The 25,316-nt window shown below is 38.7% G+C and overlaps 1 protein-coding gene across 1 annotated transcript in view; it reads left to right on the plus strand.

Moving 5' to 3' along the window:
• Positions 1 to 25,316, plus strand: part of LOC131066727 (GTP-binding protein OBGC, chloroplastic) — a 93,706-nt gene that overhangs the window by 32,144 nt on the left and 36,246 nt on the right. The window contains exons 3-4 of the mRNA XM_058001558.2: positions 1,720 to 2,014; positions 4,846 to 4,999. Coding sequence (XP_057857541.2) covers positions 1,720 to 2,014; positions 4,846 to 4,999 — 449 coding nt within the window. The remainder of the gene's footprint in view (positions 1 to 1,719; positions 2,015 to 4,845; positions 5,000 to 25,316) is intronic.

Consider the following 25,316-nt stretch of genomic DNA (forward strand, 5'->3'; position numbering starts at 1 on the left):
TAATTGTGTTTCTGTTCAATGTTGATTTGTCTGGAAATATTATGTACTTTACATTTATCCTGACCATTTTGGACCTTTTCCTCCTTTATACTTATATTTTAGATGTCTTTTAAGCGGGCTATGTGATGTCCCCATCAATTGCAGACAAAACTTGCAAAATAATAGACAGTCCAAGTATGGTATTGGCCGAAGGGGTGAATGAGATATCACAAATCTTACTCCTATACCAATTGTTACAATATTCACATTGAACATCACCGATAATAATCAGTGATCTCGATTTAGGCATATCGGATCTTATATGCGATCATTGTGAAAGGAAGGTGCTATTTCATTGGTTGGGCACTCTAAGAATCACAGAGTCGCTTCCTACTCAAACATCATGTAGAAGGATTCTCATGAACCAGTCAAAGAAGAGTATTGAAGTATTTCACGGAGATGAGAATGATCATTTAAAAGCATCGTTTGATCATGAGTAGGGACTATGTTAGTAATGGATATAAAGATTAAGGTGTCAATTTGCCTAACAAATCGTAATGACCATATGGCAAACAAATTAGCATACCGGTCCTCATTAAAGAAGGCTAAGGTATTATTTTATATTTACTACGTTGGGAATTATATGTTGACCAACCAGACTTATGTATATATGTTAGAAAGAAACAAATAGTATACAAGGCAGCAACAATTGAGTATATAACAAAGCAGTGCTTAATTATGAAAAGACAGCAATAAAGCATAGAGTGTAATATTAATAAAGACGTGTACATTGGGAAGGAATGCCTCCTTTCATTGAATCACAACCCTTCTTGAGTAACTTAAAGATATAAAAGAAGAGTAAGAACTGTAGAAGGGGGATTACAGAAGGGAGATCATTCTTGCACGATTATCAGTGAACATATTCGATACAGCAGAGACAATCTTAACATTAATTACATTGCACTAAGTACAGATACATAGGTCAAGATCCTCTCGCATACATCTAAGTGTTGAATCTGAGACATCAATGATATTGGTACTGATATCATCATATTATAAGTAATATGAACGGTGTATCAAATCTATCATTCTTACACTGATTAGCATTGTTTATCATTATTTTAAGTATTATTAGAGATTTTGGTGGAAAGAAGTCTATTGCAATTGATCTTTGTAAGTTATTGTCCCTATTTCCTAAGTTTTAACGTAAGGGGACATTTCAGGCTATCACATTTCCTCTACAGATTCCTCTCTTCTGCTTGCAATTTGTATTGCATTCTATTTGTTCAAATTAATTTGGACAATTATTATGGTGATGCAGCATATGGCTTTTAATTTGTTGAAATGAGTGATAAAGAAGAATTATAACACAGTTCCTCATACTGCATCAACTTTACTCAGGTTTTCTGCTCCAATAATTATTAAATTAGTCTGGATTCTGCTAACCATAGCCTCTATGACTAGATGCTGATTGATACCTTTCATTCCTGTATTGCATAAATGACTAAATAATATTGGTCAAATGGATTTGATACATTTTCATGAAGAAATTAGATTTTAAGTCTTCCTAGTAGGACTCCTGTAGTGGTTGCTGCAACTGCAACTTTGTGGATATTGTTATTTTGATTGTATAAGCTATACAGAACAAACATATCAAAATATAGACAGTGCTGTAACATTCTAGAGGAGTGAATTAGGCATAACAAGGGTAACATAAACTGTCTCTGCTACTCTGGGCAGGTACATGTTGTTGATGGCACAAGCCAACAACCTGAATATGAGTTTGATGCTGTCCGTCTGGAACTTGATCTTTTTAGTCCAGAGCTTGCATATAAGCCATGCGTAGTTGCCTATAACAAGATGGATATTCCAGAATCAGCTGAGCATTGGAAAAAATTTGAGAAAAATATGCAACAGCGGGGGATTCATCCATTGTGCATGAGTGCAGCAACGACAAGTGGTACTATGGAGGTGGTTTATGCAGCATACGAACTGCTAAAAAAACAGGCTGCATCAATTGGCAACAACACTCAGGGTTAGCTTCTTTTCTTGTGCATGACCTTGTCAATTCTTATCTCTTCATATTTTACTATTTTAGATTAATCTCTTCATTATTTGTGAAACATACTTAAGTAGAACAAACTGCAAAGAATTTAAATCTTGATTGTGAGCTCTTTTATATTATTCGCAAAACCGTCATATTTATTTTTGGAGTCTATCTTCATCTTTAATAAATTTTAATGCACTTTATTTAGTGTTCATTATCTCCCCAACAGAGAACCTGTGGAAACAGCCATGTCTTATAGTTGTTTGGCAGGTACTTTCACTGGACCGCCTTGTAATCGTTCCCTACTTGTGTCTTTGTAAATGATATGGTCCACTTTTGGTCTTGTAGTGCTAGTGTTTTCAAATATATATTCAGGGCATTTCTTAAAAAACGAACCACTTTAACATAGTTATCAACCCTCTGTTTTGGGCCCTAATTTGAGTTGTCCTATTGGGCTTGTATCAAGATGGTCCAAACTTTCTTGCATCAACATATGATTCATGGCAAATAGGCAGTGTTTCAGTGCATTTACCAAGCAGAGTTTGTATACTGAATAAAAATTGTTAACTTGGATTCTTGATTCGGCTTAATATCATGAGAGATACATCTACTTGGCACTTTGTTTTTCAGAGGGTATTGTGTCGTTGGGCCGCATTAGTTGTTGCCATTGTTGGTATTTGGAGATTAGTTTTGCTTCTTCACTCTCTTACCATCTCTATTGATTGGCATCCTCCACATGGGTATTCCTTAGATCATAGGTGTCTTTGCTTTTTCACCTTCTTGCTTTAGAGGAGGTCATCAATATTACTAGATAGAGTATTTACTTGCCATACATTAAGGTTTCTTGGATTTCTCTAGAGTTGCTCAACCCTTGTTGGCTTTTCCCTGTTGAATTTTTTTAATCAGTTGGAGATGGCTTAATGATTCAATCTGACTATCTCCAGCATTAGGGGTCACATGGCTTGAGGTTTCCTCTTGGCTGGCTTAAGGTGCATACTCATCAAATGTGCCGAGACCAATAAACATATCTTATGGGGTGGCAGGACTTGCTCCACCCCAAAGCATTTAGTTACTTTTCAGTATAGAATCTTTTTTCCCTAGTACTCCTTTCTAATTGATTGTTATATGCCAGTCCCAAAGTATTTAGTTGTTGCCATTGTTGGTATTTGGAGATTAGTTTTGCTTCTTCACTCTCTTACCATCTCTATTGATTGGCATCCTCCACATGGGTATTCCTTAGATCATAGGTGTCTTTCTTAAGCTTTTTTTTCACCTTCTTGCTTTAGAGGAGGTCATCAATATTACTAGATAGAGTATTTACTTGCCATACATTAAGGTTGCTTGGATTTCTCTAGAGTTGCTCAACCCTTGTTGGCTTTTCCCTGTTGAATTTTTTTAATCGGTTGGAGATGGCTTAATGATTCAATCTGACCATCTCCAGCATTAGGGGTCACATGGCTTGAGGTTTCCTCTTGGCTGGCTTAAGGTGCATACTCATCAAATGTGCCGAGACCAATAAACATATCTTATGGGGTGGCAGGACTTGCTCCACCCCAAAGTATTTAGTTACTTTTCAGTATAGAATCTTTTTTCCCTAGTACTCCTTTCTAATTGATTGTTATATGCCAGTCCCAAAGTATTTAGTTACTTTTCAGTATAGAATCTTTTTTCCCTAGTACTTCTTTCTAATTGATTGTTATATGACTCCCCCCTTGAGCTATTTTGGTCTTTTGTGAACATTGCTATACTTTTTGTCCCTTTTTCTTTCTCATAGAGGGTTATCAATGTTCAATAAGTTGCAATGCTGAGATTAAACTATCATTTGACAGAATGAGATGAACCAAATGAAAGAATTGGAAAATCATCACTTAAAAAATTCTGCATGTTTCCTACATAGGGGTACTGATCTTCAGAATAAATTTTCTTTCCTATTTCCTTTACTAAAATAGAATGAATTCATATTCAAGGTCTTTTTGTAGTGAAATTTGTACATATGCCTTATCCTTCTTTTTGTGCATTTATGAAATATGCTTCTTCCCTCAGTACAGATGTTATAAACAGTTTATTCCTTCGAGCTCTTGTTAAAATCGTGCTCTTGAAATTGAGAAATGAATAAAAACATGTGTGAGCTGAGTGTCATTGGATAGTCTTTCTTACAATTTGTTTTTATCATAAGGCATTCCTGTATATTTTGTTCTGTGTGGCCTGAAAATCAGTATTGATTAATGAGTGCATGGGATAGAAGTTCCAATGGCCCATAGAATTTTAGGGGCCCTCCCTCCTCATTGCCAGCCGAGGAGGGTTTGAGAACAATGCTCTATTTGCTACCGGAATTGGTCGGTTGGAGTCCACTGACTTTTTGTTACTGCCGGATAGAGGGAAGGATCTCCTGCTTGGGGGGAGGGTTCTAATTGATTTCTAGCTGGTAGCTCGGTTAGGCATCTTTTGGCTTACAAAGGTGGATTAGCTGGGGCACTCCCCCGTCTATATATAGCAATTTTTATTCATAGATAAATAAATATTAAATTTTGGTGACTGTTTTGTGAGCATGGATTAAATTTAAATTACCAATTCCAAGTACAGTAGTATGTATATGTGTCTTTTGATTCACAACATTTTGTTATTATATCTTATGTATTTTCACACAAGTGATATTTTTAATGTTTAAGCATGTTAGGGATGCATGAATTATGTGGCTTAGATTTTGATCTTATTCCTGCAAATGTTTTTTTACTTCTCAATCATTTGGTCTGCTGTACATCAACTATTTTTCTTTATGTCAGTTTCTTGCTGATTGATTTTAATGTCTTCTATGGCAGATGATGGAGGTATCATCAATAACATTGCAGAAATGATTGCGAAAAAAAGAAGTGCTCCTCTTGAGGACTTTGAAATTACTTATGATGATGAGAACAAAACATGGTGTGTTTATGGAGCTGGTCTACAGCGCTTTACGCAAATGACTAATTGGGAGTAAGCCTTTGATATTCCTTTTAATGTCTATATTTCTTGTGAGCCATGCATGCTGAAACTTCTCTTTACACTCTCCAAGGGAAATCACCACTACAAAGTGGTTGGCTGTGTTGTTTGTTAGAATATTCATAAAAACTTGAGAACAAAAATATAGATTCATTTTGTTTGGTTTGTGTGAATCAATGTGTATGGTTCTTCTTGCCTTTTTTTTAAACATTATTTCTGTTTTTCCATAGAAATCTATCATGGTTTCTCAAAATTTTGAGTTCTGGAGTTCTAGATTGCATGAACCTTTATTATAACAAAAATCATATTTTGGGATGTGTAGCCCATTACTTAAATGAGCATAAGGAAAACAGTTTGTAGACAAAAAAATCTAAATTAACTCATTGCTTCTCCTGAATGCAAAATTATTGTTTTTCTGTTGTAGTTGGCAATGATAAATGCATTGAGACAATTGAGTTCAAAGGGCTAGTTCATGGATAAACTAAGATTTGCAAAACCTGAAATGTGTTTTTCCACAAGAATAACAAAACCTTTATAAATATTTGGACATGATGGGATAAGATACTTGCTACTATGTTACCCTGAGTTTCTGGGTAGGGGACGGGGGGACGTGTTTCAAAGTCCCCAATTTTTCAGGTCGTTATTGGGGACGTCGAAGGTGACAGTGTCATGCACCTGCTTGAGATCGTAGTCTTGATAAAAGAAACCTAGGGGAGGCAGTAACATTAATAGCAGTTTATTGTAAGGCCGACCAATATTAAAATTAAAATGACAACAGCTAATTCAAAGGGCCGATCAGAAGAGACTAAATAGCAATTCTTTAAATGGGCCAACTGAGATTTATTTAAGGGGGGGTGGACTGAGTTTCATTAAGGAATGGTTACTTGGCGGTGACCGGCATCAATTTAAATTAAAACAAAAGTCAGCACTTGATATTGAGGAGGTGTAACTTTTGCAAGGCATCGGTTGGGTGAAGAGGTGTGACTCCCTCCACTAGAAGATATAACGAGGAAATAAATATTATCATCAGCAATAAAATATTGTGAGATAAGTTTAAGAATATATATATATATATATACCTTGCAAAAATTAAGTAATTGCTCATGGTAAGTAACTTAATTGTATTTCCTTTTAAGAATAATTAATAGTGAATTCATATAGCCTATCGTGTTTGAATTTATTAGAAATGGCTTGCAAATAGGAAGGATAACTGCCTTTCAAGTAAACATGAGGTGAAGAACCAACCTTTCCTTCATCAAGTGCACCAACCCAAGATGCAATGCTCGTGGGCTGGGAGGTGTATGAGTGCTCTTGGGCTTGGTGAGGAAGACAATCTTCACGCTTCTTATGAAGCATGCCTCCCTGAGATAGATGGATTGAAGATCCTGCCATGCTCATGTGCTGGGAAGCGAATGCGTGCTCTTGGGCTTGATCAAGGAGGATTGTTCACCTCTAAGGTGGACTGAGGGATGGAGTGGACTTGAGATCCTACCATGTTCGTGGGCCGAGAGGCAAATGAGTGCCCTTGGGCTTCAGGGACTTTTCATGTACGCCACCTCGAGATGGATTCTCATGGGCTGGGAGGCGATTGAGTGTTACTGGGCTTGCGTGTCTTCTCAAGTATGCCACCCCAAGATGGATGGCTAGGTATCCACCCCATGCTCTCGCAATGCAAGGATTTCTAACAAATTCCTGATAAGGTTACTATATGAATATGCCTTGGAATAATTATTAATGCTATGAATGTATTTTGAATTAAATATGAGATGGATTCTCATGGGCTGGGAGGCGAATAAGTGTTATTGGGCTTGCGGGTCTTCTCAAGTATGCCACCCCAAGATGGATGGCTAGGGATCCACCCATGCTCTTGCAATACAAGGATTTCTAACAAATTCCTCATAAGGTTACTATACGAATATGCCTTGGAATAATTATTAATGCTATTAATGTATTTTGAATTAAATATGAGATGGATTCTCATGGGTTGGGAGGCAACTGAGTGTTACTGGGCTTGTGGGCCTTCTCAAATATGCCACCCCAAGATGGATGGCTAGGGATCTAGCCATGCTCTCGCAGTACAAGGATTTCTAACAAATTCCTGATAAGGTTACTATATGAATATGTCTTGGGAATAATTATTAATGGTATTAATGTATTCTGAATTAAATATGAATGATGTTTATATGTTATCATGAAATCTTGATATTTATGTTAATGCTCTAGATGTTATCATATGTCCTTATTTCATAATAATAATTATTATTTTTGTAGAACCTAAACCAAGATTATCTTAAATGATGTATAACTTTTGACAACATTTTACTAAAGTTATGCTTATAAATGAATTTCCTTCATAGATTTAAGTGGAAATTGTTATTCTAGGGCAAAAATAAGGAAGGTCCCAATAAGGGACATTATAGACAGCTATAAAAAAAATAGAGAAAATTTTAAATATATAGGGAAATTTTGAATATTCATATGATAACATTGATAAAGCATGCATATATACATTATAGAACCTTAATATATAACATTTGTGTTAAATTGAGAGTTCACATGAGAGTCAAAGTCAAACAAATTAGTAAAACTCAAAACCTTAATTCAAATTGCTTTCAGAACTCATTGTCGATATGCATGCAATATTAAAAATTAGCATACAAGTTACAACAAAATGCCCAAAGGTTACAAGTTTCACTTTCAATTATGATATGAAGATACCAAAAAAGAACATGTACTACTGCCCCTAATCTGCTTCACTCAACATTGCGTCAAAATCGGAGTCCTCCTCCAAGTCACTACCACTGTATGGTTTGCCTCATCCAATGGAATACCAACAAATCCATTTGGTGCCTCCTTATTAACTTGGGCAACGTCTTCGAGATCAACATCCCATCATAAAGGTGGAGTGTGTTGATACTCTAGAGTCTGATGACTTTGATGATCTTGAAGTCGAAGAGCACTATGCACATCTAGTAGCTTCTTTGCTTGTCTAGAGGTAAGTTTTCTTCTTGATGGAGTGGATAAAGCCATATGTGGACCAATTCCACTCTATAGTAGAGGGACTAGCAAAAGGAGGTGAATGATAGGTATCTTTAACTGTGGTGTATCCTTCTCATGCTATGTCCACAACCTCATCTAACGGAATACCAACCAATCCATTTGGTGCCTCCTTGTCAACTTGGGCAACGTTTTCGAGATCAACATCCCATCATAAAGGTGGAGTTTGTTGATACTCTAGAGTCTGATGACTTTGACGATCTTGAAGTCGAAGAGCACTATGCACATCTAGCAGCTTCTTCGCTTGTCTAGAGGTAAGTTTTCTTCTTGATGGAGTGGATAAAGCCTTATGTGGACCAATTCTTCTTTGTAGCAGAAGGACTAGCAATCTATGGAGGGAGGTGAATGATAAGTATCTTTAATTGTGTTGTATCATTCTCATGCTATGTCCTCCATCCAATAGGGTTAGTTTGAGCCAAAGATCGGAAAATCGCCAAACTCGGTGAGTCCGAGTACGATTCATGCCCCCTGAGTTTGGCAAGCTCAGACTCGGACGCGAACTCGCTAGATTCGCCGAGTTGGCGAGTTTGGCATAAACTCGCCAAACTCGGCGAGTTTGGCATAAACTCGCCAAACTCGGCGAGTCCTGAGCCTGGGACTTGGCCAGCAGCAAGGCCCAAAAAATGCATTTTTTAAAGTTTTTTTAAAATGAATAATCTTGTCTTTGTTCACTACAACCTTCGCCTGAGAATGAGAAAAATTAGGGTTACAACATGTCAGCCAATAGAAAAATAACACTTGATGCCTTTACTAAATAATAAGTCTTTTTGGCCTCGCGGGACGCTGCCCCCAAACCTTCATTGAAAAATATCGGGGGAAATTGAGTTGATAGAAGTAGGGAAAATTTAACCTCCAAGTCTGACACTGATTGGATCGATCAGGTAGATATAGAGGCTAAGATTGTAGCCATGGTAGAGGAGTGGAGAGCATGAGCAGAGACAGGAGATTCAGAGGTAGATAGTGACACAAATGTTCCTGATGTTGGTGAGCATGGCATGGTGTCACGGGGAGCGGCTATGGCTGTTGAATCATCCAGGACCTACCTTAGATGCCTTCGCAGGGGGCCGGGACCGGAGGGTGCAGGCTCCTCTGAGCCATAGGCTTGTAGTTGTATTTACCTTTGGTATTTGTATGGAACATTTGATGATGATGGTATGATAACAAGGATTTTTTATTTCACGAGTTTTGTAATATTGTATACATTTGACAATATTTATAAATCTATGTTTGTTATTTCCTTCACCTACAATTTGCGTTTATGCTTATGTGATGGATGTATACTTGTGTATGTAATCAAATGAGTCGAGTTTGATGATGTTATTGTGTCTTTTAGGTGTAATCAATAAAGGGTGCATGAAACAAATATTAAATCTTTAAAAATCTCTAAATTTCTTGAGTTTTTCACTTTCCCGAGTCCAGTCGAGTTTGACTCCGAGTCTCGAGTCCGAGTCCGGGTCGGCCTTGCCGAGTCCGAGCCGAGTCCAAGTCCCGTTTCTTTGGTTTGAGCTGATGTAAGTCTATCTGTCTTAGCCTTTGGTTTACTCAATGTTGGACCATGAAGATTTGTAAAGGCAAGCCATTGTGTGCAAAGTATTGAAGACTACTCGTTTGAATACATCTTTTGAAAGGCCTTCATTAGCCCTTCTTTCACTTCATCATTAAATGGAGGCAACCTTGTAGCTTTTGGTGCATAGCATTTGGGATTTAGAGCAAAGATTTCCATATGAAGCGAGGTGTTCATTGTGTTGCACCTCCACATCACAATGGGTTTAATATGTTGCTCATGTAATTTCAAAGTAGGATCCTATTGTGACTTAATCACACATCACACCATTCCAAATGGGGACCTATTGTGACCTTTTCACACATCGCCCCATTGCTAACAGGGACCCCCTCTTTGCCAGCTTTTTGCGTTGTTAGGTTAGAGTTTTGGCTGCTTAGTGGGCAATTTTGCATTTTCCGTGCCTGAGTCTCGAAGTTTTGATCATGCCTAGTGCCGTCAAGGGTTTTTGAAGTTATAGGATCAAGTTGCAAAAGTTGATATTTTAATGATCTTGAGTTTTGCTAAGGGTAAACCTTTTGAACGTTAACGTGTTTTTAAACACGCGCATCAAGTGATTTTAAAGTGCCAAGGTATTCGCAAACCTTTTGGAGTTGTTTTCTCGCTCCTAAGGTAATATTTAAGTTGGTTTCGCACTTTATTCCAATATTTTCCTAGCGTTTTGCTTATATTTTTGGAAAATTAGTATAAGTCCAGTTAAATTTAAAGTCGCTGAGTGATTTTGAGTGGTTAAAATGATAAAATCCTAAGGGAAATTCATATTCCAAGGGTTTAAGGGTCAAAATCCATGCTAGAGGTGTTTTTCCCCTCACATTTCAGAATACCCAACCCATTCCCCCACTCAAAATCCATACTACACATGGGTTTCCCCTGAAATCTATACTGGCTACTAATTTCCCCCACTGTTTATCCACACCTGGGTCGAATTTCCCCTGGAAGTGCTAAAATTTGGCTAAGTGTTAGGATTTATCCAGATTGCCATCGAATTTCCCTTGGAGTGCGAGGATAATTCCATGTCTGGGTCGATTTTCCACCAGGATTTTTGTGACGACTAAGTGAGGATTTTTGCCTGGATTTTTATCCAGACTGATATCGATTTTCCCTTGAGCATTTTTGTAAGGATTTTTGTCCAGATTTTTATCCAGACAGGGATCGATTTTCCACTGGGAACATTATGAAGAGTTTTTTGTTTGGATTTTCATCCAGACTGAGGTCGTATTTCCGCAGGGGAGATATTTTTCAAGCTAAGTGAGTTTTGAGTGTGGATTTCTGTCTAGACACATCGAATTTCCCCTGGGGGTGATTTTTTTGCAAATTGAGTGCATTTTTGTCTGGATTTCTGTCCAAACTCACATTGAATTTCCCCTGGGAGGGTTTTTATGTGCATCTTGATGAAATTGAGCATGGATTTTTATCCAAGCATGGGTCGAATTTCCCTTATGGGGCAAATTGTGACACTTAAGTGATTTTGAAGGGATTTTTCAATCCCAACTGATATCGATTTTCCCTTGGAGGCTTATTTTGGATTTAATTTGCAATATTTTAATAAGTAAGCTCCATTTTAATTGCTTTTAAATAATTATTAATGATTATTTAAAATTTAAAAGCAAAATTTAATAACTTGCAATAATTATTAAATGTTTGAACCTTCTAGAAGCAAGTTAGGGTTTCACCAAGCAAGTATTTATACAAGTGTTTTATCCCACATTGCTTGTGTGGTGAAAGTGAAAGATGAAAGCAAGTATATGAGAGGAACTTCAGCATTATTTTATTATTATTTCTGCCAGGTGTCTCCATGAAAGCGATTTTTCTCCTATTTGGGCGAATTTTTTTAGCAAGGCGTTTTTGTGAAGTGTGGGATTGAGGATTTATTTTCCTCCATTTTTTCCAGCTTGTTGATCTATTCCTCTTGGCTGCCATTAAAGACCAGTTTCAGATTTTCGATTTTGCTAAGTTTGGCGATTTTTTGCCAAATTTAGCATTTTTTGGTGAAAGTTGGCAAATTCATGTTTGGAAACTTGGGCGATTTTTCCTCCACCATTTTTGCTTGCTGTTCAGACCTTCATTGCTACAGATTGCTGCCATTAACAACATTTTTCAGAATTCTGAAAATTTCGATTTTTTGCTAAGGCAATTTTTTGTGTTTGGGGTATCCAATCCCAACTTGGGCGATTTTTTTCAGATTGCTGTCATCCTTGCTGTTGCAGATCAAGGCTGCCATTGGCATCAATTTTCAGATTTCCATTTTAGCGCTAGACTTGGGAAAAATTTCGATTTTGCTTGGGAGGTGTTTTGGTGCCATATTTTGATGATTTTCATGCATGTTTGGTGGCTGCCATCATTTCCAGCCTGATGATTCGCTTCAGATCTGAGGTTTGCTTCAGATTTTGACCTCCATTAATGGCTGCCATTAAGTTTTAGACTTAAGTTTTTATTGCCCAGCTAATTCCAACTTAAACATTTAGCATTCGGAGGTGTTTTATGGAGTTTTCTGTGCATTTTTTAGACCATTTTATTGCTGTTGTAGGTCTGAAACTCCATTGTTATGCGGTTGTCCTCAGAAATTTTCATTTCCAGCCACCTAACCAATTTTGTCGTATTTGCTTGGGGCTGTTTCGTTGGCAATTTTTCATCATTTTCAGGGATTTAAATCACTTTGCAAGGTGCTAGTATGTCTGAAGTATCTGATTTTCAGACTTGTCCTCAAAAAACTAAATTTTACCAGTCATACTTACATTCCAGAAAATGATTGTTTTCATCAATAAAACTGATTTTTATTGATTTTATGCACATTTTGAAGATTATAACATGTTTTAAAAGTTTGATTTTTCAGGTTGTCTTTAGAATTTTGACCTCCATTGTTGATTGCGGAAGGTGTCTTCAGACATTCATTGTGTGAAAACACAACCTTTCACACCTTTCCTTAGTCATCACTTATCCGATATACTCCTTTGCATTTTTTTGCTTGCATATTTTCTAAGCATTAGGAGGTATAAATGAATTTTATGGAAGGCTTCCATGCCTTAGTGTTGTCACACTTTGAACGTAATTGTTAAAATTTACCCCAAGTGTATGGATTATTTTCCTGACTCCATGCTCTAAATTAACTAAATCTTTAGAAAGTCAAGAATTTTATTACGAATATTTTCCTTAGTCTAACTTCGAGTTTTGTACAGATGCGATGTCAAAGTCAGGATATAAGGAAAGGAAAGAGCTGTTGAAGACGCTGGAGACTGGATTTTATCCAGAGTTTAAGATTTCATCCAGATGGAAGGAGATTGCTGATACAAACATGCATTTCCTGGACTTCGACCAAATGCGGCGTCGGATGTTTGGATCCAGAGATCAGCTTCCTTCCCCAGCATATGCGAATATTATGAAGAGTGGCATTTTCCATGCCGCTGGGTTTCCACAATCCATACAATGCAGTGAGTTGATCTTGAAATGTGCACGACATTACGATCCGCTCACGAGAATGATTAAGAGTCCTAAGGGCGTAGTCATCACCTACCTTGCTGAGGATGCCATTGCAGAGGTGTTCGGAATTCCATGTGGAATAGACATGAAGGATGTGACCGAGGAGGATTATGCAAACAAATACACGAAGAAGATGGGTGTATGCAAGAATTTAATTAACAAAGAGTGGATGATTGAGCCTAGGTCTCATCATTCAAAGGCTCCCAAGACACTTATGTGCATAGATTTTAAGGAGGAATATAGTGATTTGATATTCCTACTCAATAGAGTGATGGGGATGCCGCAGGGAGCAATATTTCATGGATAGATGTTCTACCTCATCCAGGATTGTCTTAGACGAACACTAGTGAATTGGTCCAAGATTATAAGTGACAATCTGGATTTCCAGTTGAGGAATGTAGAGCGGTCCAAGTCATTCGCCATGACTTCTTACCTAGTGTACCTGCTTGCACGATTTGTTTCATACAGAGGATTAATATGCAAAGGTGAAGTCAGGAATGGGCAAGGACAGTACAAGAGTTATGAATGCTACCCCCAGCTGAGTATGCACAAAATTGAAGACTACAAGAGAGTGAATGATGCATTCACCATGTACATCACGCGGATGCTGTAGGGCAGAATCCACAGAAGATTGTCCAAGGAGGCAATAGAGTTAATAGAGAAATATGGATCGTGGTATATACAGTTTCCCACTTTCACATACCTCAGGATTCATGGGTTTCAATTTGAACCCTACAGACTTCCTAGGTATCCGACTAACAGAATGATATTGTTGGAAGTGGTGAGACAACTTCTAGAGTTCGATGTTATCCAGAGAGAGAAGCACAGGACAGGAATGACATTCCCTATTTCAGTCGGGAAGACGTCAAAGGTTTGCCAATACGCCATAGCCACCAACACTGCGAGTGAGGAACTTGCATTCTATAGATTTGTAACATACAAGAAAAGAGAAAGATTCGATCCAGACAAGAAGGTCGGAAGGATTAGAGGAGAGAAGTTCACTCATAAGATTGACATAGAAGATTATTGGGCTAATCTGATGGACGAGCAAGCAGTAAAGAGAAGAATGTGGTCCAGAATGTCAGTGGATTTCATGAGGAAGTGTGGACTTTTCCTCATTCCTAATCAGGTATTAGATGATAGAGATCATACACATCCACAGTATGAGAGTGAAATGAAGAAGGCAATCCTATTGCCTAATTGGTCAGAGTTAGAAGAGATTGACCTGAATGCGTTGATGAGAGGTCTTGAATTTCTCTTGCCTATGGGTGGATATACAGATGAATAAGTTAGTTGACATGGGTGTTCCCTTCACTTATGAAAGGATGAAGCCGGAAGAGTTTACTTCCGAGGATGATCAGAGGACTGTCAGTGATGTCAGGATTCATGCAGACGAGGAGAGTCAAGCTCCTAAGAGAAGGAAGAACACGCTAGGAGAAGTCAAGGCCAGAGGGAAGAAGATTGAGGCGGTGAAGAAGAAACAAAAGACTATCATTCTGCCTATCATTCCTTCACCCCCTCCCAGTGTCTCATCAATCGAAGTGATTGAAGTAACAGAACAAAATAAGGAGACTCAACAGTGTTCCAACACAGTGATACTACTAGAGAATACTCAAGAATTTCATGCCACAGCGACATTTGCACCGCCTGAGGAGAATGATGACCAGCCAGGATCCCCTTCTGTCCTTTTGGAAGTTAGTTTGGGAAATGATGTATATGATTGGACCAGGAATAATCCTGATAATAATAATGAAGTTATCTCGGCATTGAAAGGACTTGATCACGAAATATGTCTTGATGATGGTATGGAGATGGCCGCTATTCCTGAATGGTTGAAGAGGAGTATGGAGAAAAGTAAACAGATGATAGAGGTACAGCCTATTCATGATATTGATGACTACCTAGCTAGGAGTGCTAAGGAGAAGGAGCCCAAGAGAGCAGAGATTTTATTGCACATAGCTAGAGATGAGATAGGAATGCAGATAGCGCAAATTGCTGTTCCTATTGCAGGCGTGACAGCGGACATTGCTACTCCTATGGATTTCCAGATCACTTCAGTCGCCCTTGGTCATACATCCACAGAGTAGGAATTTCAGGAGATTGGTGACAACCTCCAAGCAATCAATGCAAGGTTAGAGAGGACGGTTGCAGAGAATGAAAGGAACAGAGAAGAAAATATTAGACTCAAAGAGTATATTACAGGGACAAGGTGTGAGAATCCCACCCTTATTTCCCCTATTGCAGTTGACCAGGGAATACATTCACACTGCGAGGTAGCGAGAGGTACACACTCGGAGGTGGAAAAGTGGATTGAAAGTACAAGAAAGCAGGCAGATGATTTCCTTACTCAGTTTGTCCATGCATATGATAAGACAACATCACTTGTATTCAAAATTCAGTATTTGGATGGAGTTTGGGAAGAATTCCGGCCTATCCAAGAGAAGACTATTCCACGCCTCCTGGCATTGAAGAAGGTTCCCAATTCCACCTTGGTCAGCAAGAACATTGTGCACAGTGGAGACATATATGATTTCCATGGCTGGTATTGTGCATTAGCCTTGAAGAAATCAGCTTATGAGAACGCCCAATTGACTTGTATGGAGATGGAAGGATTAATTCAGGACATTTAGATGAAGATCCTTGCTTCGATTGAGGAATTATTAGGTGTTGATGTTAGTGATGCTAGTGGTTTACACTTAGCCGAATTAAGAGACAAGATGAAATTTATGTATTTTTGCCAGTTGGACTCTTTGCAGAAGAATCAGATTGATGACTTGGTCTCTTTGTTGATTCATGTTCATAATTCGCAGAAGCTTATGCCTGAATGGGATAACACTTTGAATGCTTGCTCGGATTCACTGGACGTGATTGATTTACAGCAGGATACCTTGCCTAGCATTTCCATGGAGGAGTTAGATTCAGTATTTTGGCTAGATTCTTGGAGTATGCTAGGAGAGAGAGAGATGCAGGAAGGAATCTTCTAGAAGATTCCCTATATGATGACTAGGTATCTTTTCATTGGGCCATATGTTGGTGGCGCCATTTTTGATGTAACCCTAATTAGGGCAATTCTAGGGTTTTGTTGGCATGATCTCGACCATTGATCTTAGATCAATCTGGGCCATCCATTTTTGTAAGAGACTCTATATATGCCCCTTTGTCTCTCATTTGTAAGAGAGATTTTTTGTAGAATTGTTGGTATATGCTACAGCTATTTGAATCCTAATCATTGTTCAATTGTTGGTGATTTTGCTCTTCAAATGTTGTATTTGTATTCATGGTTCTCAATTCCTCCCAGTTAGATTAGAATTTAGATTAGAATTTATTTTCATGTATGTTAGATTGAGTGGAAGATTTGTTGAATTCATTTGTGTGGAATCCTTAATCCATACCACTAGCCTCTTGCCGCTGGTAAGTGCGCCTTGTGTGGTCAACTGGAATTTAAGTAAGCATAACTTCAACTATTACACGTCCATTGACAAGCATCAACTTGGATGGTGTCTATGTTTGATGGTAATAGTCTGAAAATCTTTAAGTATACCTTAGATGATTGCACTAAGCTTGTGTCAATACGTGATTGTGAGACCTTGCCTTGTTTGATTCCACTAGATCCATTCATCATTTCCTACATTCTTAGGTTTAGAATTGATTTCCTGAACCCTATTCGTTTTCCCCCTTTTTTAGTAAGAAGTAAATCCAGAGCCTTATTGATAAATCTTAAGTTGTTAGCACACCTATTCCGCATCATTCATGATAATCCAAACATTTGTGTAAGCCCCCAAGTGAAACACAACAATTCACATCAACCATTGAACTTACCCACTCGTCAAGACCTGACATGTAGAAACCTTGGAATCAATTTAGTTGATCTCATTCTTAGCATCTGAGGTGATTTTGTTCAAGAGAGGGTAAATTACCTTGGTACTTTATTCTGAAATGTTTTGTGCATAAAAAACACATCAACAGGACCCCCTACTTTTAAGGCCCTCTCCGTCTTTTGGTCTTCGTTTTGGGGTCTTTTGCGACAGTCTCGCCAGTCTCTCTAAGTTTGTAAGTGAGTGCGGTCGATTTGATCAACTCTTCTTTTGGTTTGAGCAATTTTGGCTGTCAAGGGCTCGTTTTGTCAGTTTAGGGTTTCTGCCTTTAATCCTATATTTTAGGGGTTTCCTTTTAGGGTTTTAAAAACTAAAAGTTGCAATGGATTCAGGACCCTCTAAGGATCCGACACGTGAAATTTGAGCGAATTCTGAGCAACTTTCTATTTTTTTAGGGATTTCATTGCCTCCCAGAATGTCTTCATTTTGCCAAAAATCAAACTTACTATTTTTAGTAATTTCTATTTTAGTAAGTTTCTATTTATAGTAAGTTACATTGCGTCTTGTTTTGGCTCTAACTCTGACATTTGAGGCACTTTCTATTCTTGGAAATTTCATTTGTGACAGGTCCTCGCAGGCAGACGATGAAAATTGAGCATTCACGATCATTTCTAATTCTGGGGAATTGAAAAAGCAAGCAAAGTGATCAAAATTTGGTTAAGCGTGAGCTTCTATTCCAGAAGTAGAAACGTTGATCAAAATTCTATGTCTGGAAAATCCACCTCTATTCCTGAAATGGCATCCTGAATCTGGAAGCATCAAATTTTTTTCTAAGTTTGGAAATGAACGAAGGATGAAATTCTTTCATCTAGTGGAATCCACACCCAACTGCCAAGTAGGGCGCTAAACTGGGGGCATCATGGAAAATCCTTAAAGCTTGAAATTCCTTCACACATGCAAAAATGTGCCCATGCATGAGGAAGGGCGCTAAAATCACTTCATCTTGGAAAATGAACAACACATCAAATTTCCCCCTAGAGCAAAATAGTGCCTAAGGATTGACAAGGGCACCAAATAGAAGAGGGCATGGAAAATATGAAAAGAGATAAATTCCTTGCCAACATAGAAATGGCGCCTTGGTATGTAGTAAGGCGCCAAAATGGAGTTGTTTTGGAAAACTCCAAACTGTGAAATTCCATGACCAAGGGAAAATTCCACCCCAATCCTAGCAAGGGCACCAAAGCTAGGTTGCCTTGGAAAATGGTGGAAGTCAACAATTCCTTGCCTAGATGTCTTTAAAGCCTAATGATGGAGTAAGGCGCCAAACAAAGTAGATGAAGGAAAATGAGAGAAATAGTAAAATTCCTTGACCAAGTGCAAAATGCGCCTAGGTCTTGAGTTGAGCGCTAAAACCTCAAGGTCAAGGAAGGATTCCAAAACTTGAAAATCCAACATCAAAGCAAATTAGCGCCCAAAGTGCGGCTAAGTTGCCAAAACTACAATGCCATGGAAAGTGAATGAAATGAAGAAATTCCACCACTTAATGCATTCCACGCCCAAGAAGCTAGGAGGGTGCCAAAATCACAATGTCTGGGAAAACATTGAAAACTCAAAATTCTTCCTTGAAGAAGAAAATGCGCCCAGGTGATGAGGAAGGGCGCCAAAATGGCCATGGCATGGAAAATGTGAGAAAAGTGAAAATCCTTGCTTAGTGAAAAATTCCACTCAAGGAAGAATTAAGGCTCCAAAATCAAATGGGCATGGAAAATGGATGAAATGAAGAATTCCATCACAAAGTGAAATTAGAACCTAAGTCAAGGAATTCAAAATCTTCCAAGGCAAAGGGGAAATTGAGGGTCAGGAATGGAATGAAAAAGCAAAAATTCCCCTCTGTAAAAATTTAAAAAATTCCATTTCTAGACACCAAATCTCATCAGAATTTGAATTTTTTTACAGATTTGGACTCGTGAGAGATTCTCCCTCTCTTGGACTCCGGTCCTAAATTTTAGGAAAGTTCCTAAAAAATAGGGGATGGTGGAAAAGCGTAGAAAATTTCGTCCAAAGCAAGGAGAGTCGAGCCAAGTGGATGGATAAGGTGAATCTCAAGAGAATCCTCCAAATTTGCCTCCAAAATTCAAAAATGGAAGGTTGATGAGTTGGCGAGGAATATTTTGAATCATGATACATAACTTAAGGCATTAAGAGTAAATTCCATTTTTGAACTCAACTATGATGGTAGGACCCATTTGCATGTTGCCTTGGAGAGGAAAGTATGATGCGCAATTAATACAATTGCCAAATTTGATTCTTCTCATTTTAGCAACACGTTGGAGAAATTCTATATAAGCATGAAAGTACAATTCATTTCTAATGTGCGAATTTCAAGAAAGAAGAGTTGGAGAGAAAACAAAGAAAGTTAGACTTAGAGAATTTTATCATCTTTTTCAAGAAGCTTTGTTCATTGGAAGTGCTGATTTATTCCTAGAATGGTAGAATCAAGCAAAGCGACAACCATCACTAGTCAGGCACAGATAAAGGATGAGATGAAGGGATTCCTTCCGGAATCCAAGATGGTGTCCAGGTGGAAGGAAATCAATGATACAAATTTAGGAACGTTCAACATGGCTGCCTTCAAAATCAGGATGTTTGGGACAACAGGGCACAATCCATCTCCAACCGCTGCCAGAATTGTTAGAAGGGGAATTGTTGCGGTAGTTGGTTTTCCCCCTGCTATCCAATGTCCAAAATTGATCTTGGAGTGTGTGAAGCATTACAATCCGGAGAGGAGAACAATTTCAACATCAAGTGTCAAGTAGCTCGCCACCTTGACTCCGGAATCAATTGAGGAAGCCTTCGGAATTCCCTCTAATCATTCCATGACCTACAAGACCATGAATGGAGCTAAGACATTGTATGAGGCGAGTCTTGGCAGATGTGTAGATATAATCAACAAGAATTGGTTGTTGAAACCTAGCCCACACATCTCAAAAATGCCTAAGACGCTCACCATCTTCGAGTTCAAACAAGAGTATTTGGATTTGATAATGATGCTAAGTAGGATAATGGGATGTTCACATACCATTAATTTCGAGCCATGGATGTTTTTCTGCATTGGCAAAATCATGGACGCCAATGGGTTGGTGGATTGGGCCAGGTTAATCAGCCACTACGTGCATGAACGACTGAAGGATTTGAAAGAAAAGAAGTCCCAATCCTTCTATATGAGCTCCTATGTAATTTATATGCTTGTAAGGATGGGTGGCTTCGATGGTTTGCCAGGACAAGGAGTTATGAGCTACGGACCGACACAGCTGAAAGTTCATGAGAATTATCCTCAACTGCACCTCTACAATACTAATTCTTTCAAGCTGGCGAATGACACTTTCACCATGTACCTGACTAGATTTATGTAGAATGAGCTTCACACAAGAGTCACCACATGCTAGGGCATTGGTTCAGAAATTTGGAGCCACGTTCCTGCAATTTTCAAACTTCACATATATTAGGACACAAGGATTCACTTTCCAACCATATAAATTGCCACGATATCCATCTGACAAACTGATATTGCTAGAACTTATGAGGCAGTTGATAGCTTATGACCAAATTCAGAAGAAAAAGAATCTGTCTATTAAATTCCCAGTCATCCTTGGGGACTATGAAAGTGTGCCTGAACCTATCGGCAGTTGAGAAGGCAACAGAAGAATTGGCATTTTACCTCTTGGCACATTACATCACCAGTCTAGCAGGAAGCTCAACAGGAAGCCCAACAGGAAGTCCAGTAGGAGGAACCACCACAGAAAAGAGCAAGCGTGGAAAGGATGCAATCAACGATTAGCTCTTCTAGTGTGTAGGAAGTAGAAATGTTTATGCAAGAAGATCCAGTAAATCTACCTCAAGGCAATGTTCCTTACAGTACTCCAACACAAGATGTTCTCAGCATTAGCGCCTCACACAGGTCAAATCAGCCAAGAATGTAAAGACAGGAACTCTTCTCTCATCTCGAAGAGCTACACCAGGATAGTTTCGTAGAAGCTATCCTTGGCAAAATGGAAGAGGTTTCACAGGAGCATGAACAAATGGAGATTCAAAATCAACCAATTTTCGCTCTTGATTGGCTGAAGGATAGATTGAGGAAGGAACCAGAAGAAGAAATTGATCCAACATGAGAGTTGGAAGAACTCCTGAAGAGGATGGATAAACCAACAGATAAGAAGGCACCTCAGAAGTTCTCCAAGGTTGTGAGAGATGAGTCTGGATCCCGAACTTTACATATAGCTGAGCCTACAACAAATAAGAGCAGGAATGAAATCACGCCAGATGACTATGTAATTAGACAAGTTGATCTAGGGCGTGCTTCCACAGGGCAGGTGATTGAAGATTTTGAAGGATCTTCCTTGGCTATGAGAGAAAAGATGCAGAAAACAAAGGCAAAATGTAAAAAGGTTGAAAGAAGAAAACATGGCCTTGTGCGAATATATTAGAGGTCTCAAGTGGCCGCTTAGGGAGGCAGATCCATCCTTTATTCCTCCTCCTTCTCTCCTTAAGGAAGTCGTTGATGACACAGAGACAATCGGAGAAATGGCCCGGTGTTCCAGGGAATGGGTGAAAGACATCTTTACTGTAGCTGGAATATTCGTTGAAGACTTGGCTAGTCTTCATTCTAGATTTGTTGCCCTTCTGAATAGACTGGAAGTAGCAGAAGGTCTATGGGAGGATGTTCACATGTATCAAGATCTCACCATTCTGCGACTCGGAGTTTTGATGAAGATTTCGAAGCAAACATTGATTGATGGGAAAGTAATCTAGGAGAACGAAATCTACGACTTCTCGTGGTGGTTTTGCGTTGTTTGCTCTGGAAAGATTATCTTTGAAAGATTCAGCATGGAGTCTTTAGCTTTGAAAGACTTAATCAGGAGGGTGCAAGAGGAAATCATCAGTGTGATTTGTTGTGACATTTTCACACATCGCCCCATTGCAAATGGAGACCCCTACTTTTTAACCCCTTCCGGTCTTTTGGCTTTGTTTTTTTGGGTCTTTTTCGCAGCAGTCTCGTCAGTCTCTCCGCTTTGCAAGTGTTTGGGGGTTATATTGATCAAGTCTGCTTTTTGTTTGAGCGAGTTTGGTGAAGTCTAGGGCCTGTTTTGGCTTTTTTTGTGTTTCTGCCTTTGGTCCTATATTTTAGGGGTTTCTGTTAGGGTTTTGGAAAACTAAGCATACAACTAGAATCGAGACCCTTAAAGGAACCTCCCAGTAAAATTTGAGCCAAAACATAGCAACTTTCTTTTTTTAGAAAGTTACTATTTTTTAGGGATTTTACTGAGTCTCGGAATGTCGTCATTTTGCCAAAAATCAAACTTACTGTTTTTAGTAATTTCTATTTTTAGCAAGTTTTTATTTTTAGTAAGTGCTTTTCTGACCTATTTTGCCCAAACCTTGACATTTTGAAACACTTACTATTTGGGAAAATCAATTTTTGCTAGGATCTTCACAGGAAAACACTGAAAGCTGAATATCTCTGAAGACATTGAAGACTGAACGTTCCTGAAGACCATTTCTAAATTCGGAAGAATTAGAAGGCAAACAAGTTGGATAAAAAAAAATGGTTAAGTTTGGAACTCCTATTCTAGAAGAGGAAAGCATGCAAAATCATCCAAGTCTGGAAATTCGCATCAATCCACCAATGTCATCCTGATCCGAAAATGCTTGAAATTTGACTAAGTTTGAAAACTTGAAAAATCTTCCAAAATCCAGAATTTGCATTATGATTTCTAGGGACCTGAAACCACTCTCAAACATCCTGACAATTTATATGAAATATAACTTAAAGTATAAGAAAGGAAAAAGACATATTGAAGATGCCACTTATACTTAAATGTTATATTTCATATATATCCTGATGAGAGAATGAGGAAAAATCATGAAAATCCTTCCCCAAGTCAATTCAGTGCCCAAGTTTGGCCAAGGGCGCCAAGCAAAGGAGTCCGTGGAGAACGTGGAGAATGTGAAAATCCTTGCCTAGGTGGTTTTAGCGCCCATACTTCACCAAGGGCGCCAAAGTGGAGTGCTCAAGGAGGGAAGGAAAAAGTATGAATTCCATGACCAAGAGCAAAATCCGCCCAAGACATTTGCATGGCGCCAAAGTAGGGTATGCATGGAGAGATGGAAAAAGTATGAATTCCATGACCAAGAGCAAAATGCGCCCTAGCACCAAGGAGGGGCGCCAAAATGGAATGCTCAGGGAAGACAAACAAGTAATGGAATTCCTTCCACAAAGAGAAATAGCGCCTAGACATGAGGGAGGGCGCTAAAATGGATGACTCATGGAAAACTTTGAAAATCATGAATTCCTTGTCCAAGTCAAAATGCCGCCTAGGAACAAAGGAGGGCGCTAAAGTAGTATGCTCATGGACAATAGACAAAATGATGAAATCCTCCTCCATGTTGAATTTCTGCCCAAATCCTGAGGAAGGCGCCAAAATTGAGGTGTCATGGAGGAAAGAAAAGGTTGTGAATTCCTCCTCCATGGTGAAAATCCGCCTAAGCACTCAGGAAGGCGCCAAAACACACAAGGCGTGGAAGATGGAGATATTTCAAGATTCAAGGGATGATGGATAATTCAAACAAAGTATGAATTCCTCCTTCAGTGTGAAATTCTACCCATGTATATGAAAGGGCGCCAAAATGCCTAGGCTCTGGAAAATGTGTAAAGGATGAATTCCTTCATCAAGCCAGTTCAACGCCCAAGTTCAAAGACGGGTAAGGAACAAATTTCTTTTCTAAGGAGAATTTCCTTCACAACATGAATTCCACGCCAGGATGAATTAAAGGTAGAAAAACAATTTCTTGGCAAGGAAGTAATCAAGGTTGAACTGAACAAGAAATTTCCCCCAGGAAAAGTTTTTAAAAATCCATTCTCGGGCATCAAATCACATCCAAATTTCAAAACTTTTTTTACAGATTTGGATTCGTAGGAGAATTTTCTCTCTCTTGGACCGTGGAACCCTAATTTGGAAATTTTCCTAAAAAATGGGAGATGGTGAAAATTGATGGAAAACCTTCTTCAAGTAAGGAAAGTTGAGGAGACTTCAAGAAAATTCTTCCTGAATCGAATTTTCCCTCTCCAACAATTCCAGATATGCAGGAGCGAATATACGACGGTGGGGTCCACTTGCATGGCGAGGATCTATTGAACATGTGGCAGTAGATTGGCGCATTCATTACCGAAATATTTGACCAAATGGCATCCCGGTCATTGCATGTTGAATTTATGGCAGATTCCTTTTGTATGCAGCCGTCGCATGTGGAAATGATGGAGCATTTATGACATAATGGGGTGATTTTTGCATGAATGAATATTCAACGCATGTTGGGTGAATTTGAAGGAGGTGGTGCATTTAATGCGCAATAGATGCTATTTTGGGTACTTTGAATTAATTGTATATGGGCATGATGGGTTATTAATTGGAGATTCCCACCTTGTTGCATCTTGAGTGGAGAATCTTGTAGGGAAAACCCTAATTAGGGTTTTGCATGTAGCCAGGGCTTGAAGCCTATATAAAGGGGTGACCCCCCTCATTTGTAAATGTAGACGTATGAAGTCCTGTGAGTGTGTGAGCAAGGCTCCATAGAGCTCCGTTTTTCACATATTGAGTTCTATCGACCCGCTTTTCCTGCATACAGTAAAAAATGGAGATTTGTATGAAATTGTTGCGATAAGTTTTTGAAATAATAACAGTGAAACATTGTTCTTTGATGGTGTCCACTTAAGTTATTTTTTTTCAAAACTTGCATGGGTTCACCTTCCTCTCTTAGAGTAGAAGTAATATAGTGCTTTGATTCCAATGGAGAATGTAAGCATCCCCAAAAGATTGCACCAGTTCTTGTGGAGTTGTAGTTGATCTTGGCGAAGCAGAGCTTGGTTTATTTGGAATTTGTCCACTAGAGCACTATTCATTGTTATCATTGCCCTTAGGAGTAGATTTAGATCCTTCTAAACCCTTTCCCTTTTTCTTTCAGTTCATTTTAGTCCGTTCGAAGCAGCAGCATAGCAGAATTGCCATATCCGATGATGGAGTTCCAGCCACAACAAAGAAGTGAAAAAATGATGCAAACGTAAGGCCCCTTGGATTACCAGCAATCACATCAGCCAATTGAGTCACGTTCGTAGCATAAAGGAACCTTGTAGTCGATTGTTTGAACTTCTTGCAATCTTAGCATGCAATCGCACTTTGATCAAGAGAGAGTGAAGTGACCGTTAGGCAACTTTATTCTGTGTTAGACGCTGTCATAAAAATCATGTCAACAAAATTGGCGCTAGAGGGAGGGCCTGATTGCGATGAATTCCTGAACAACTGAACTCCTAATCATATCAATTCATATTTGTGAGGAGTAATCTCAA

The sequence above is a fragment of the Cryptomeria japonica genome, chromosome 9, assembly GCF_030272615.1.
Source record: "Cryptomeria japonica chromosome 9, Sugi_1.0, whole genome shotgun sequence".
Classification (NCBI taxonomy): domain Eukaryota; kingdom Viridiplantae; phylum Streptophyta; class Pinopsida; order Cupressales; family Cupressaceae; genus Cryptomeria; species Cryptomeria japonica.